Raw genomic sequence first — 12,608 nt, forward strand, 5'->3', positions numbered from 1 at the left:
AGGTCTATACGTAGCGCCTCTTATACTACCTATAGTAGCTACTTACTATACAGTTTAAACCTATAACCCTAGGGTAGTATTATTATATATAATAGACTAGCCCTAGAGGGGCTTTAGGGGTAACTAGCCCCGTGGCTATTAAGGGCGTAAGCCCTAACCCCCTTAACTATAAGGCTAAAAGGATTTATAATAATAATACTAACTAATTATTATCTAGTTACACCTATAAGGGCCCCCTTTAGGGGCTCCGTGCTAGCCACTCTTAGAAGGTGCTAGGCTAGAGCCTAGCTTATAATAACTATATATTAATAAAACTAGTAGGAAAATTTCCTTACCCTTATAGTTATGTATTATATTAGAAAGATATATTAAAAACAAGTTAAGTTATCCTTACTAGTAGTAAAAAGTAATTAGAAAATATAATAAGTAACTAAAGAAAAATAGTACTACTATAATACTTAGTACTTAGTATATAGTAGTAATAGTAGTTTTTATATACTAATTAAGCTATATAGCCTATCTAATACCTTTATAATTACTAATCTATAAAGATATAGGGAAAAAAAATACTATTACCTACTTAATATAGCTTAATATAGTTCTTAATATCTTAATATACTTCTATCTTAAGAAATATGCCTAAAAACACTACCTTTAGTAGAAGGCATCTCACTGCCTAGGGTATTACTATTATATAGTAAGATAATATGACTTAGTTCTTAGTGCTTATCCTACTGCCGTTAACGTGGTAGATTATGCCCCTACTAACGTAAGGTGGAATACGCTGCTATATTGTAGTAGATATGGAAGGTGAACTCTCTAAATCCCTTTTAGAAACAAAAGGCACTAGGGGTGCCTCCTATGCCTACATCCCACCTTTCAAAAAGGCGGTGTTGATGTAGGAAGAGAGTTGCGCTTAGTATGTGTTAGCGCTAATTAATAAGTACCGAACTAGATTCAGTTACGAGGATAGTCTGGCCAGTAAAACGAGTCGGTCCGGCTAGCAGCCCTCTTTTTGGTGGCTACTCCACAACGACGGTGCACCCGAAGAAGTTACCAAACGGAAATTAAAATACCGCAAAAGGAAAACGGAACTCAATCGGCTGTACGCTGCTTGGCTTCCAGCTTTTTATCTAGAATACGGCTCTATATTCATACAAAGGGTGGAGAATCGGACACCTGCTTTACAACTCATCCAAGACATGGATATACTTCTTGTCTTCACGCTTTTCCTTCTCCGTCGCTGGGGGTAGGTCATAGTAGTTCTGGCTGCGGAAGCCTTGCTGAATCTGAGGTTAGCAGTGTGGCTAGGAGGTTAACTGCTGGTTAAAAAGCTTACCAAGTAATGGTAGGTGAAGTTGGCTATGTCGCCGGGCTCAAGACCAAGGTCCTTGAAAGTCTTGGCCTCAGGATCAATGACTTGGTCGATGAACTCCCGCTCCACCTCATCGGCCGACATAGTGTGCCACCAAAGGGCTTTGTTGAGAACGCCAGCAACGGGCTTGAGAGTAGCCTTCGGTATGTTGACGTGTCTCCTCTGTTTGAAAATTTCTTTGTCGACCATTTCGGCAATCTGCGCCATGCTGTACTGCTTGGGGCCATACAGCTCAAAGGTTTGGCCTGCTGTAGAGTCATCGTATAGCATCTTTTCCAGACCAGCGCCAACATCGATTGACTATCAATGTCAGATGCCGATTGAAGGACCACAACTCAACGTTGACTTACGTGGACTGGCCAGAACTTCTCTTGCATGTTATTGGCCGTGAACAAGTTCAACACAGACGCCAACTTCAGAAGTAGGTTGTCCTCGAACCCAAATATCGGAGCAGGGCGAACAAGAGTAGTCTCCGGGAAGATGCCTCGCGCAACTTCCTCCCCACGTCCCTAAAAATGTTACTATTGAATCGATTTGTGGGTTCGTGGCAAGCGCACCTTTGTGGCAAAGAACTCGGATGCTGACGCAGTGCTGGCGTTGTGCGAGGACACATGAATATAACGATCGACATCATACTTCGCCACAGCGTCGACAATACGTTCGGTTCCTTCGACATGGACATCGGCGAGAGAGAAATTCCTGAATACATTTAGCGCCAGTGCTCTAGAGTAACCTACGGAATGAGGCTTACTTGGTAGGATAGTCACGGCCAACGAGGTTGTAGACGATATCAGAGTGGCGAACGCTAGCTTCGATTGAGGCTGTGTTGCGCAGATCATATTCCTAGTCCGTCTGTCAATTATTTTGAAAAATAGCTGAGGCTGGGAGGTTCTTACGATAAAGACAACTCGCCCGAGGTCGCCAGTCACTTTGAGGTGGCGTTTCGTTATTTCCTCACGGTATGGAACGACAACGGTGCATCCTTGTCGGGCTGATCTCATTAGCCATGAAAAAATCGAGCCATTCTCTCTAGTCAATTGCCATACCGAGCCTGTTCACAATATAGCGACCGAGCTGACCGGTTGCGCCGAAAACGGTAGCGGTATGGCCTGTGAAGTGTAAGTCGTATTCTGACCGGTTGGAAAAGAGTCTGCAAACCTCCAAGAGAGGATCTATTAAGAGAGCAATGTTAGCTTTGTGGCACTGGGGTGAATTGGTCTTGCACGCATACCTTCCACCCTCCGTGCGAACAATTGGCTTGCCCGTCCTAGTGATGGCAATGTCGGAAAGGAAACGCTTCGAAGCAGCATTGGGCAAAATCGTGCGGGCAGAGCGCGCCGTGATCAATGAAGAGACCATTCTTGGGGCAGTAGGTTCGATGCAAGAATAGCTGTTACCTTTCAGCCAATTGCAATGGGCTCTTCTATCCTCTGATCTCGGATTAGCTACAAGGTAGACAGTGGAGCCGAATTGGAATCACGTGCAGTGTCACATGTAAGCCAGTCCTACAGCAACTACCTATATGCGCGAGCAAGGCCTGTTTTTAAATAGGGTACTAGACAGGTCGCTCTTTTAATACATAATTTTCCCCTATTATAATACTATTAATATCTCTAATATAGCTTATAAATATATATATATATATTTTAATATAAAATAATAACTTAATAATATTATAAAAAAAGAAAATTATGTATTAAATAGAATATATATTTAGTACTTTATTAAAAAATAGGTTTTATAAATATAGATAAGTAAATAAATATTTAATTATATAAGTAAGTATTTTATTATAATTATTATAATTAAATATAATAAAAAATAATTATTTGATTAGATATTTAATATTTTATATAAATAAAAATAAAGTTCTATTTATTTTATTTAAGTTTTTATATAGTTTCTTAGTATATAAGTATTATATTAAGTTTATAATAGTACCTTAAGGACTTATCGAACATCTTAAGTATAGTGTACCTACCTAGGAGGCAGGTTGTTACAACTTCCAGGCACCCAGGCTTCTAGGCTCCCAGAGCCTCACGTGGCCGCCACCGAATCGCAGAGGCTTTTTGACATCTCTATTCACAACCAACAACGCGACCGGTGCACCATTTGCCATTTTCAGGAGGCAACCCGATCCCTTCGTTTTCTCGGCCTCAAGCTTCATTTAAAATTCCGAGAGCCCTGCGGCAGCGACAGACGCAATGAATGCTGAGATCATCCCCGACTTCCTTGCGGAGCAACGGGATGCTGCGCCCGAAGACCTTCAGCCGCTGATACTTGACTTCGAGAATTATTGGGAGAGAAAACTCTGGCACCAACTCACCGATTCACTTGTCCAGTTCTTCAGCCACGACGATAGCGCCCCGCAGCGCCTAGCTTTCTACAGAGTCTTCATTCTCAAGTTTGCTGACAAGATCAATAAGTTGAAGTTGGTAGACCTGGCCTTGAAGGCTGCTTCGCAATGCAAAGGTAAATATCCACCTAGTGGGAGATTCAATTCGTTGTTTATTAATGTATGCTAGACAACCGCGAGCGCCTTGAGTTCCTGCAGTCCGTTGTGAGAAAGGTCGACACCGAAGACTCCAAAGATGCTCTCGTCTTTGCATCTGTGGCAGTAGCGCAAGTCAAACTAAGCCTGGGCGAGCTTGATGAAGCGCGAAAAGATTTGGATATGGCCGAACGTATCCTTGACTCGCTGGACTCGGTAGAGGTTATCGTCCATGCTGCCTTTTACGACGCAAACGCTAGCTACTACCAGGCAAGTCGCGCTGCATATAAACAAGTCCCTCCCAATATCATAAGGCTCTGACCATTCACAGAGGAAGATGGATTTCGCCAACTACTACAGAACGGCCCTACTGTACCTCGCATGCATCGACCTCTCAACCATGTCGGAAGACGAACGTTATCGCCGAGCATACTACTTAAGCGTCGCTGCCCTGGTTTCGAACAGCATCTACAATTTCGGCGAGCTTCTCCTTCATCCAATTCTGGATGTACTTGCACATAGTGAAGATGATTCTTGGCTACGCGATCTTCTCTTCGCGTACAACCGCGGTGACTTGGCCACCTACGCTGCGCTCTCCGATCATATTGCTTCCAACAAGCTCCTGAACGAGAATTCGACCCACTTGAAGCAAAAAATCTACTTGGCTGCTCTGACGGAGGCCGTTTTCCGACGCCCTCCTCATGACCGGGCGATGTCGTTTGCCACGATCTCACAGGAGACAAAGGTCCGACAGGATGAGATCGAACACTTGATCATGAAAGCTCTGAGCTTGGGTTTGCTACGCGGAACTATTGACCAAGTGAATGGAGTAGCCCAAATAACGTGGGTGCAGCCAAAGGTGTTGGATATGACGCAAATTGGAAGCATGCGCCAGCGTCTACTCGACTGGGACTCGAGTGTGAACCAGCTGGGTAACTGGATTGAGAAGGCCGGCAAGGATGTATGGGCGGCATAGGCCAAGAAGGATGGTCCTTGACCAATTCTCATGCGTCGCAAAACGCCAAAAGCTTAGATGAACTGGACGTCGCGTGCTATAGACTTGGCCAAGCATCATTCTTACACATTTGGCCAGAGCGACGCAGTATACAGGCACAACTATGCTATTATGTATCAATAAATAGGTCGACGAGCCTGAGGCTATTTTGCAATACTCGCGAATATGTGCTCTCATGAGTAATTATCAAGCTATTGGGGAACCAACTACATTAACCATACCAAGCAGCCAAGAGGGCCACCAGACACACCACACAACTATGGATGTATACATGCCCCAAACATTCCAACCAAAGCTTGACTCCTTCAAAATATCAAGAACCGGTATTTCAAGTACCTGGGATGATACGTAGACTAAGACGGGTGGTGCAATAGTGGTCAATAAGCCGGCGAGCCCTAGCCTGACAGTGAGGTTGCTCGAGGTTCGCACGAAAGTAAAGGGCGTGGCGAGCATCCCGACTAGAAATGCAAGTGAAAAGTTGAGTGTTGCCAAAGTTGCGAGTGACATGCCCAGAAACAGAAGAGAAAATGATTTGATGAGCTGGAATTGTTGGACTGTCGCTTTGTTAAGTGCGAGCAGGTGCGAAATTAGCCAGGGCAGCAGGACTGATACCACTGTGAATATTCCGAAAGTTGGAGACAAGATCTGTCATGGCAAAGATTAGCCTATTATATCTCGAGAGGCATTGTGCCGTGAGCGTACCGAAGCAGGTATGTTGTTGAACGCGAACAGCGGTATGACCGAAAGCGCCTGGCATATGGTAACAACAGAAATGGGCAAGAAGAGATCTCTTTCGAGTGTGGATGATGCAGCCAAAGTAGTTTCCTTCACACTCTGTACTTTAGCATTCCCCGAAGTCTGCAGTTTAGTTTGGGACGCCTGGCCACTCTTAACCCATAAGAAAATAGCCATGATGCTGAAGTTGGCAGCTAAAAGCATGGCGCTTGGGAGGTATGTACCAATGCTGACGAAATGATCTCTGTGCATGAGAAGATAAAAGAAAAAGCTTTGATGGAGATGCTCCAACAAGTTATTTAGACTTCGGAAGGTGCCCTCAACAATTCGCCCCAGCGCCATCTCATCATGCCAACCTTCTCCGTATGGCTGTAAAGTGATTGCATCGACATGGTATGGGATGAAGCTGCTATGAGGGCCTGTTGCAAGTCCGAGGCTTTGCCTCATCATACCTCGTAAGATCGTACGCAACCTGTCTTGGTAGCTATTGGAGTGGTTCTCTATGCCTTGAATGGCCGTGTGAACGCCCATTTGACCGCCGGCAATATTGACCATCGAGTTAATTAGATCTAGATTTGGCAACTGGCCGTTTGCTCCGTCGTAAAGAATATGCAGTGCTTCGAATCTGTGATCAACCGCGTAATCGAGAGCTAGAGCACCTTGAAGTGCGCCGGATTTCAGTGGCAGCGGGGCAATATATCTTGAATCGTGTGCGTCGTGATAGGCGTCGACCCATGCTTGTGTCCCGGTTCTGCTGTCGGGAGGAATAAAGATAATAATGTCCTTGGACCAGAGAGACCATCCTGTGGGACGTCAGTAACGAGTTTTGTAGCTGGCCAAGTGAGGAGTAAAACAGACTCTTGAAATAGCGCGCGAGAGTGAGCGCGAGAGTAACCCCATTGCGGTTCATCTCTTCTTTGACCGTCTTCCATGCTGCCACTAGAACAATCGCTTCCGTAGCATCGCCACGGGGTGCTTGAAGAATGCCGTAGATGTTTTCACCAGTATGCTCGTTTCCTGCATAATGATAGGTATAGTTTTGTCGCCCGACTTTGACGCCGACCTCTTTCAAAAATATCTCCAATCGGTCATTAATCCTATAGCGACAGTTGGTCAGTATTGGTACCTCTTGCTTTTCCAAATGGGGGTTGTTTAGCCCTACTGGTGATTGCTTTTACTCTCCAGTGAATCCACCTCGCGTCTGTAAGCTCGAAAGATGTTTTGCTCACTCCCTCCGAAATATGTATGCACTTGTCCGGGTAGCAAGGCATTCTCGGATATATAGGTTCGCCTAGAGTAGTTCTCGAGTGGGAGTAAGAGGAGCCAGGCAAAACCCACAATGATGCAGACGAGAGAGAGATACGGAGGTAGCTTAAGCATCCGTGGATCGCGCCGTAGCGCCATGGCAGAAGCTAAGTAGCATGTTAGCATCGCCATAGATATTCAAGGCGTTGTTGTCATACAGAGTAGTCGTGGCATTTTTTCTTATATGCACGGCGACCCGTCGCGCGCGTTGAAAGGGTCGACTGGTTGTGTTGAAGTTCAGATGGGTGGTATCACCTGTGTACGTACCTACCTAGGTACCCAGATATTTCAGCCCACCTCCTCAGTAGGTCGGTACCTATACCGACCTACCTACCTATATAAGTAAGGCCTATTTTTTTATATAGTACTAGATAAGTTTCTTAATTAATCTATAATTTTTCCTATTATAATATTACTAGTTATTTAAAATAAGATTTAAATATATTAAGGATTTTTTAATATATAATAATAGTTTAATAGTATTATAATAAGAAAATTATATATTAACTCTAAAGGTTCTTAGCTTTCTCTTATAAGTATAGATTCTCTATCTCTTTAATTTTACTTTTAAAATATAAGTTTCTTCTTTTCTTTATTATATTACTTATTAGTCCTTACCTATTATTAACCTAAAGTTGCTAGTTATTAGGTAGTTTAGTATATATATATATATATATAGTTTAAGTACTATAGTTATAATAGCTTAAAATAGCAATATAGTAGATATATATTGCTTTTAGGGTTATAGAAGGAATTGCATTTTATTGGCTATAAGAAAGCCTGCTTTGATACGAGGGAAAAAGTCTTTACAGTAAAGCCATCGTTTTACCAATATATATCGCTAGTGCTATTGCAGTTTTAAGTCAGCCCCTAAACTCCGACCTAAGATGCACCAAGACTTTCCCCCCTTAAAAGTAAAGAAAAGAATAGATATATATATATACCAAGAGTACGCCACACATGGTAAAGCTTATGGAAAACTAGGGTCCTAGCCGCTGCGTGCTACCGACCAACTCGGTGGCGGGGCTTCCTCCCATGCGAGTAGTAGAGGGCAAAACGCCAAATCTACCATATGTTTTTTGATCGACACTGACATAATGTGGCAAGGTCGCAAGAAGGTTTAATTTCACCTCAAGCCATCGCAGCACCCACTCGGGAGGCGCAATATATTTGACGTAGCCAAGGCCAGCTGGTGAATGTTAGTAATAAGCAAATACCTCGATAAAACCAGTTCGCCCTTACCGATATATCCAACACCAAGACCACATATATGCCCAAGGAGACTCGAGCTCGGGACTAGTGCTGCTACTACAAAAGCCAAAAGTAGTGGTGTTGTCCAGGTTGGAATGTGATGGGTGCCGATGATTAGGTGCGGGTTCGATCGATATGTTCGGATGGCTTCCATGCCTAGAAGCAGAAAGACCCATATGCTGTGCAAAAGTTAGTTTGTGAAGGCTGCTCAGGTCGCTATCGCAATATAGTCTGACCTTGCGCCCATGATAGCATTGTTCAGTTGCAAAATTGCCGACTCGATAACAAGATACAACACAGCAGGAACCGTGGTTAAAGCTGCTACAATTAGTATGGTCTGTTGATATGATATCCAGCGGCAATAACTCACGCCCGAAAAAAAGGGCCAGAGATGTTAATGTGCCATATTCGTTTTCGAAGCGTTCCATCAAAGGCGTTAACGCAAATATATTCACGATCGCGTGCAAAAGGTTTAGATGAATAAGTGGAAAGGTATTGATGCGATGCGCTATAAAAGATCAGCATTCGGTTCCAGGAGTGTTCTTTTGAATTGAAAAAGCCTACCTGCGAAGAGCGAGACTTTGCTAGGAACCAGAGATCCCCAAGCTTGTACATCCCAAAATCCCGGTAGGCTAAGAAGCGACAGGAAAAATATGATAAAGACGATAGCTCTGGTGAATAAAGGGAGCCGCAGCAGGTAACCTTTCGCTTTGACGGTGTTGAATCCGCGAACAATCGCCATGGTTGATCGCGCGATGGACGGCACTATGCCAGGCTAAGTTCGAAAAGAAGAGCTGATAGACGGGTCAATGTCGCTAGCGCGATGATCACAGCACACGGTATCCCAGAAATATCAGTTGTCCCTCCCGTTCGGAGCCGGTTCGCCAGTAAGACTTCAATCGGAGGCCAAGTTGTTAGTTATCTTAGTAGGTACTCGTTTCTAGCAGAGCTGTTCCAGGGGTCGTTGCTAATCGGCACGTGACTGTGACAGTTGGTTTCTAAGAAGGTTGTGGACCTTATAGGTACCTCCTTGGTATATACTACCTATATACGCGAGTAAGACCTATTTTTAGATAGGGTACTAGACAGGTCTCTTTTTTAATAGCTATTTTTCCTTTATTATAATAATATTAGGCTATTATTTATTAAGGTGTATAAGATACTTAAGTAGAAGGAGTAGAAGGTCTATTAAATATAAGTTATAAGTAGGAAAAGTAGATTAAATAGGTAAAAGAAGAAGGAAGAAGAATTATAGTATTAATAGCTATAAAGATTATATAAATTATATAGAGGGATTACTATACTTTATAGCTAGAGACTATAGAGACCTTTCTTCTACTTCTAAATAACTACTAAATACTTTAATATAGGGCTAATATAGGTATTCTAGAGTATTTAAGAGAAGGTATTAAAGGTATTCTAAAGTATTTAAGAGTTATATAACTCCTTTATATCTTATATAATAGTTATCTAAATTATATAAAAGTAGGTTTATTATAATAGGAAAAATTAGGGTATTTTTATAGTATATATAATTATACTATTATCCCTTATATCCCCCTATAAAAAGTATATCTTAAATTTATATCTCTTTAAGTAAAAGTATTATAAGATAGGAAAAAATTATATATATAAAATATATAAAAACCTAGTTATATATAGGAATTTAAACCTATTATTATATAGTATTAGGAATTTAAACCTATTATATAGAAAAATTTTATAGTATATAGGAATTTTAACCTATTATAATATATAGGAAATTTAACCTATATTATAGTTATTAAAGTCTATTAATATTATAATAAGAAAAACCTTTATTATTTAGGTAAAAACTTATTTATATATATATATATAAGGAAAAAACTATTTATTTATATAGTTTATAAAAACCTTATTATTTAATATCTTATTAAATCTTATTAATTAGGTATATTACCTAGAGATAATTTATTAAGAAAACTATTAAATTTAATTAAGCCTAGGGGCTTAGTAAAAATATTAGCTAAATTATTAACTATTTTAATATAGAAAACTATTATATTTTTATTTAAAATATATATTCTAGTATAGTAATAAGCTATATCTATATACTTAGTTTTCTTATAAAATTTAGGATTTCTTACTAATTTAATAGTAGCCTAGTTATTTATTAAAATAGGAAGTATAGAGCTTTTTCTATTTAAATTTAAACTATTAGTTAAAAATTTAAATAAATTATTTAAAAATATAGCTTCTTTAGTATAGTCTCTTAAAGCTATATATTTAGCTTTATAAGTACTTAAAGCTATATATTTTTACTTAGTATAAGACTAGCTTATAAGGTTATTATATATATAAAAGCTATAACTAGTTATAGATTTTCTTTCTTCTAAGTTACTAGCCTAAGAAGTATTAGAAAAACCTTTTATAAAATTATAATTAATAGGAAAATTATAATTATAAAATAAAACTCTATTAGGAAATTTATTTAAATATTTCTATATAGTATTTAAAGTAAAAAAGTAGGTATAGTCTAGTTTAGAAGTAAACCTAGAACAAGTTATAACTATAAAGGCTATATTAGGCCTAGTTTTTAAGGCTAGGTATAATAAAGAGCCTATTTCTTTTTAAAATTATAATATATCTATTAAGCTAGCTTCTATAGTAGATTTAACTAGCTTTAAACCTTTTAATATAGGGGTATTAGAAGTTCCTATATTTTCTTTATTATATTCTTTTATTTTATTAATAAGATATTTATACTAAGAAAGATATATATACTTATTTTTTCTATTAATAGTTATATTAACTTCTAGAAAATCTCTTATTTTACCTAAATCTTAGACTTTTATATATTTATTTAGGTTAGAGATAGTAGTTTTTATTATATTTATATTAGCCCCTATAAATAGGATATTATTAATATATAAAATTAAGGCTATATTATATATATTATTTATAAATATTCCCTAATTATAAGAACTAGTATAAAATCCTAGTTTATTTAAATTATTTAATAGAAAATTATACTATAGTCTAGGGCTTTGTTTTAGACTATATAACGCTTTATTTAATTTAGTAATAATTCTACTAGTTTTATATAATTCTTTAGCTTAACTTTTACTTATATTTAATTTAGAAGATAATTTTTCTAATAAATAATCTTTATAACCTTTAGGTAAAATAGTATAGATTTTATAATCTATATTAGTATATATAAAAGCATTCTTTATATTATATTATTAGATATAATAGTTATTATATATAGCTAAAATTAATAGAATTCTTATAGATTCTATTCTAATAGTAGTTATAAAGGTATCTTTATAATTAAGTCTTTTAACTTATTTAAAACCTTATATAACCTATCTAGATTTATATTTATATTTATAATCTAAATTATTTTCTTTTATTTTATATACCTAGTAACCTTTTAGAATTTCTTAATTTTCCTTAGGTTTATAGGATATAGTCTAAGTATTATAAAAATATAATTTATCTACTTCTAGTTTTATAGACTCTAGCTATTCTAAATTTTCCTTAGAATTTATAGCTTTATTATAACTAGAAGGCTCTAAAGGCTTAGTTATAGTATTAAGAATATAATTATTATAATTATTTATTATTATTATATTAGGGACTTCTTTATATTCTTCTTTTTTATCTATTTTTCTAGGTATATTAATAAATATATTAGTTTTAGGTATACCTTTAATATCCTCCTTAATAGAGTTATTATTCTCTATTAAAAAGTTATTTATAGAATTATTTTTTATATTATTAGTATTATTATTAGTATTACTATTATTATTATTAGTATTATTATTATTTATAATACTATTATTATTATTATCTAAAGAGATTTAGTTAGCTAAAGACTTGTTATAGTTATAGTTATTCTCTTTTAATAAATTAAAAGAGATATTATTATTATTATTATTTATAAAATTATTTTCTAATATAACGATATTTCTAGAAATTATGACTTTTTTCTTAGAAATATCCTATATTTTATAAGAATTTAGAAGATATCCTATAACTATACCTTTAAAGGCTCTAGTCTTTAGTTTAGAACTAAGAGTCTTATTCTTATAATAGACTATACTTCTAAAAGTCTTTATAACTAATAAATTACATTTAGTTAAAATTCTATTTTCTTTTAATTCTATAAGACTTATATTATTCTTTAGAGAACTATATAGTATTATATTATATATAAATAGTAGTTTCTAAAGCTTCCCCCTATAAAAAGGTAAGTATATTAGCTATAAATAATATAGCTTTTATTTTATTTAATAAAGTCCTATTTACCTTTTCTATAGCACTATTAGGTTCTTTAGTATAAGGTAGGGAATTATTAAATTTTATACTATATAATTTAAAATATTATTTAAAATTATATATAACTTCTTAAGTATTATTAGTAAATACTAACTTTATAGTTATTTTATTAG

At 37.1% G+C, this 12,608-nt stretch overlaps 5 protein-coding genes across 5 annotated transcripts in view; 2 read left to right on the top strand and 3 right to left on the bottom strand.

Annotated features, from left to right (window-relative positions):
* The window catches only part of CCM_01192 (Peptidase C19, ubiquitin carboxyl-terminal hydrolase 2), a gene marked incomplete at both ends in the record, with an annotated part of 3,053 nt that extends 2,824 nt beyond the window's left edge, over positions 1-229 (top strand). Inside the window, 2 exons of the mRNA XM_006666349.1 lie at positions 96-146; positions 218-229. Of these exons, the coding sequence (XP_006666412.1) occupies positions 96-146; positions 218-229 (63 nt within the window). The remainder of the gene's footprint in view (positions 1-95; positions 147-217) is intronic.
* A 955-nt stretch (positions 230-1,184) lies between these two features.
* CCM_01193 (NAD(P)-binding domain) lies at positions 1,185-2,734 on the bottom strand (the record flags this gene model as incomplete). The annotated part of the gene is made up of 9 exons (XM_006666350.1): positions 1,185-1,289; positions 1,340-1,675; positions 1,726-1,884; positions 1,933-2,074; positions 2,127-2,218; positions 2,272-2,366; positions 2,422-2,484; positions 2,534-2,547; positions 2,607-2,734. 9 exons carry the CDS (start codon positions 2,732-2,734, stop codon positions 1,185-1,187), a joined length of 1,134 nt encoding a protein of 377 aa, XP_006666413.1.
* Positions 2,735-3,579: 845 nt separating this feature from the next.
* CCM_01194 (Proteasome component region PCI) lies at positions 3,580-4,842 on the top strand (the record flags this gene model as incomplete). Its single annotated transcript, XM_006666351.1, has 3 exons — positions 3,580-3,847; positions 3,901-4,160; positions 4,198-4,842. 3 exons carry the CDS (start codon positions 3,580-3,582, stop codon positions 4,840-4,842), a joined length of 1,173 nt encoding a protein of 390 aa, XP_006666414.1.
* A 225-nt stretch (positions 4,843-5,067) lies between these two features.
* Positions 5,068-7,095, bottom strand: CCM_01195 (Glycosylphosphatidylinositol:protein transamidase complex, GAA1 component; the record flags this gene model as incomplete). Its single annotated transcript, XM_006666352.1, has 5 exons — positions 5,068-5,526; positions 5,584-6,419; positions 6,475-6,713; positions 6,779-7,028; positions 7,080-7,095. The coding sequence occupies 5 exons, from the start codon at positions 7,093-7,095 to the stop codon at positions 5,068-5,070; spliced, it is 1,800 nt and encodes a 599-aa protein (XP_006666415.1).
* Positions 7,096-7,901: 806 nt separating this feature from the next.
* CCM_01196 (Peptidase S54, rhomboid) lies at positions 7,902-8,914 on the bottom strand (the record flags this gene model as incomplete). Its single annotated transcript, XM_006666353.1, has 5 exons — positions 7,902-8,110; positions 8,164-8,351; positions 8,409-8,490; positions 8,543-8,680; positions 8,737-8,914. 5 exons carry the CDS (start codon positions 8,912-8,914, stop codon positions 7,902-7,904), a joined length of 795 nt encoding a protein of 264 aa, XP_006666416.1.
* Positions 8,915-12,608: the final 3,694 nt, after the last annotated feature.

Source organism: Cordyceps militaris, assembly GCF_000225605.1.
Source record: "Cordyceps militaris CM01 unplaced genomic scaffold CCM_S00001, whole genome shotgun sequence".
Classification (NCBI taxonomy): domain Eukaryota; kingdom Fungi; phylum Ascomycota; class Sordariomycetes; order Hypocreales; family Cordycipitaceae; genus Cordyceps; species Cordyceps militaris.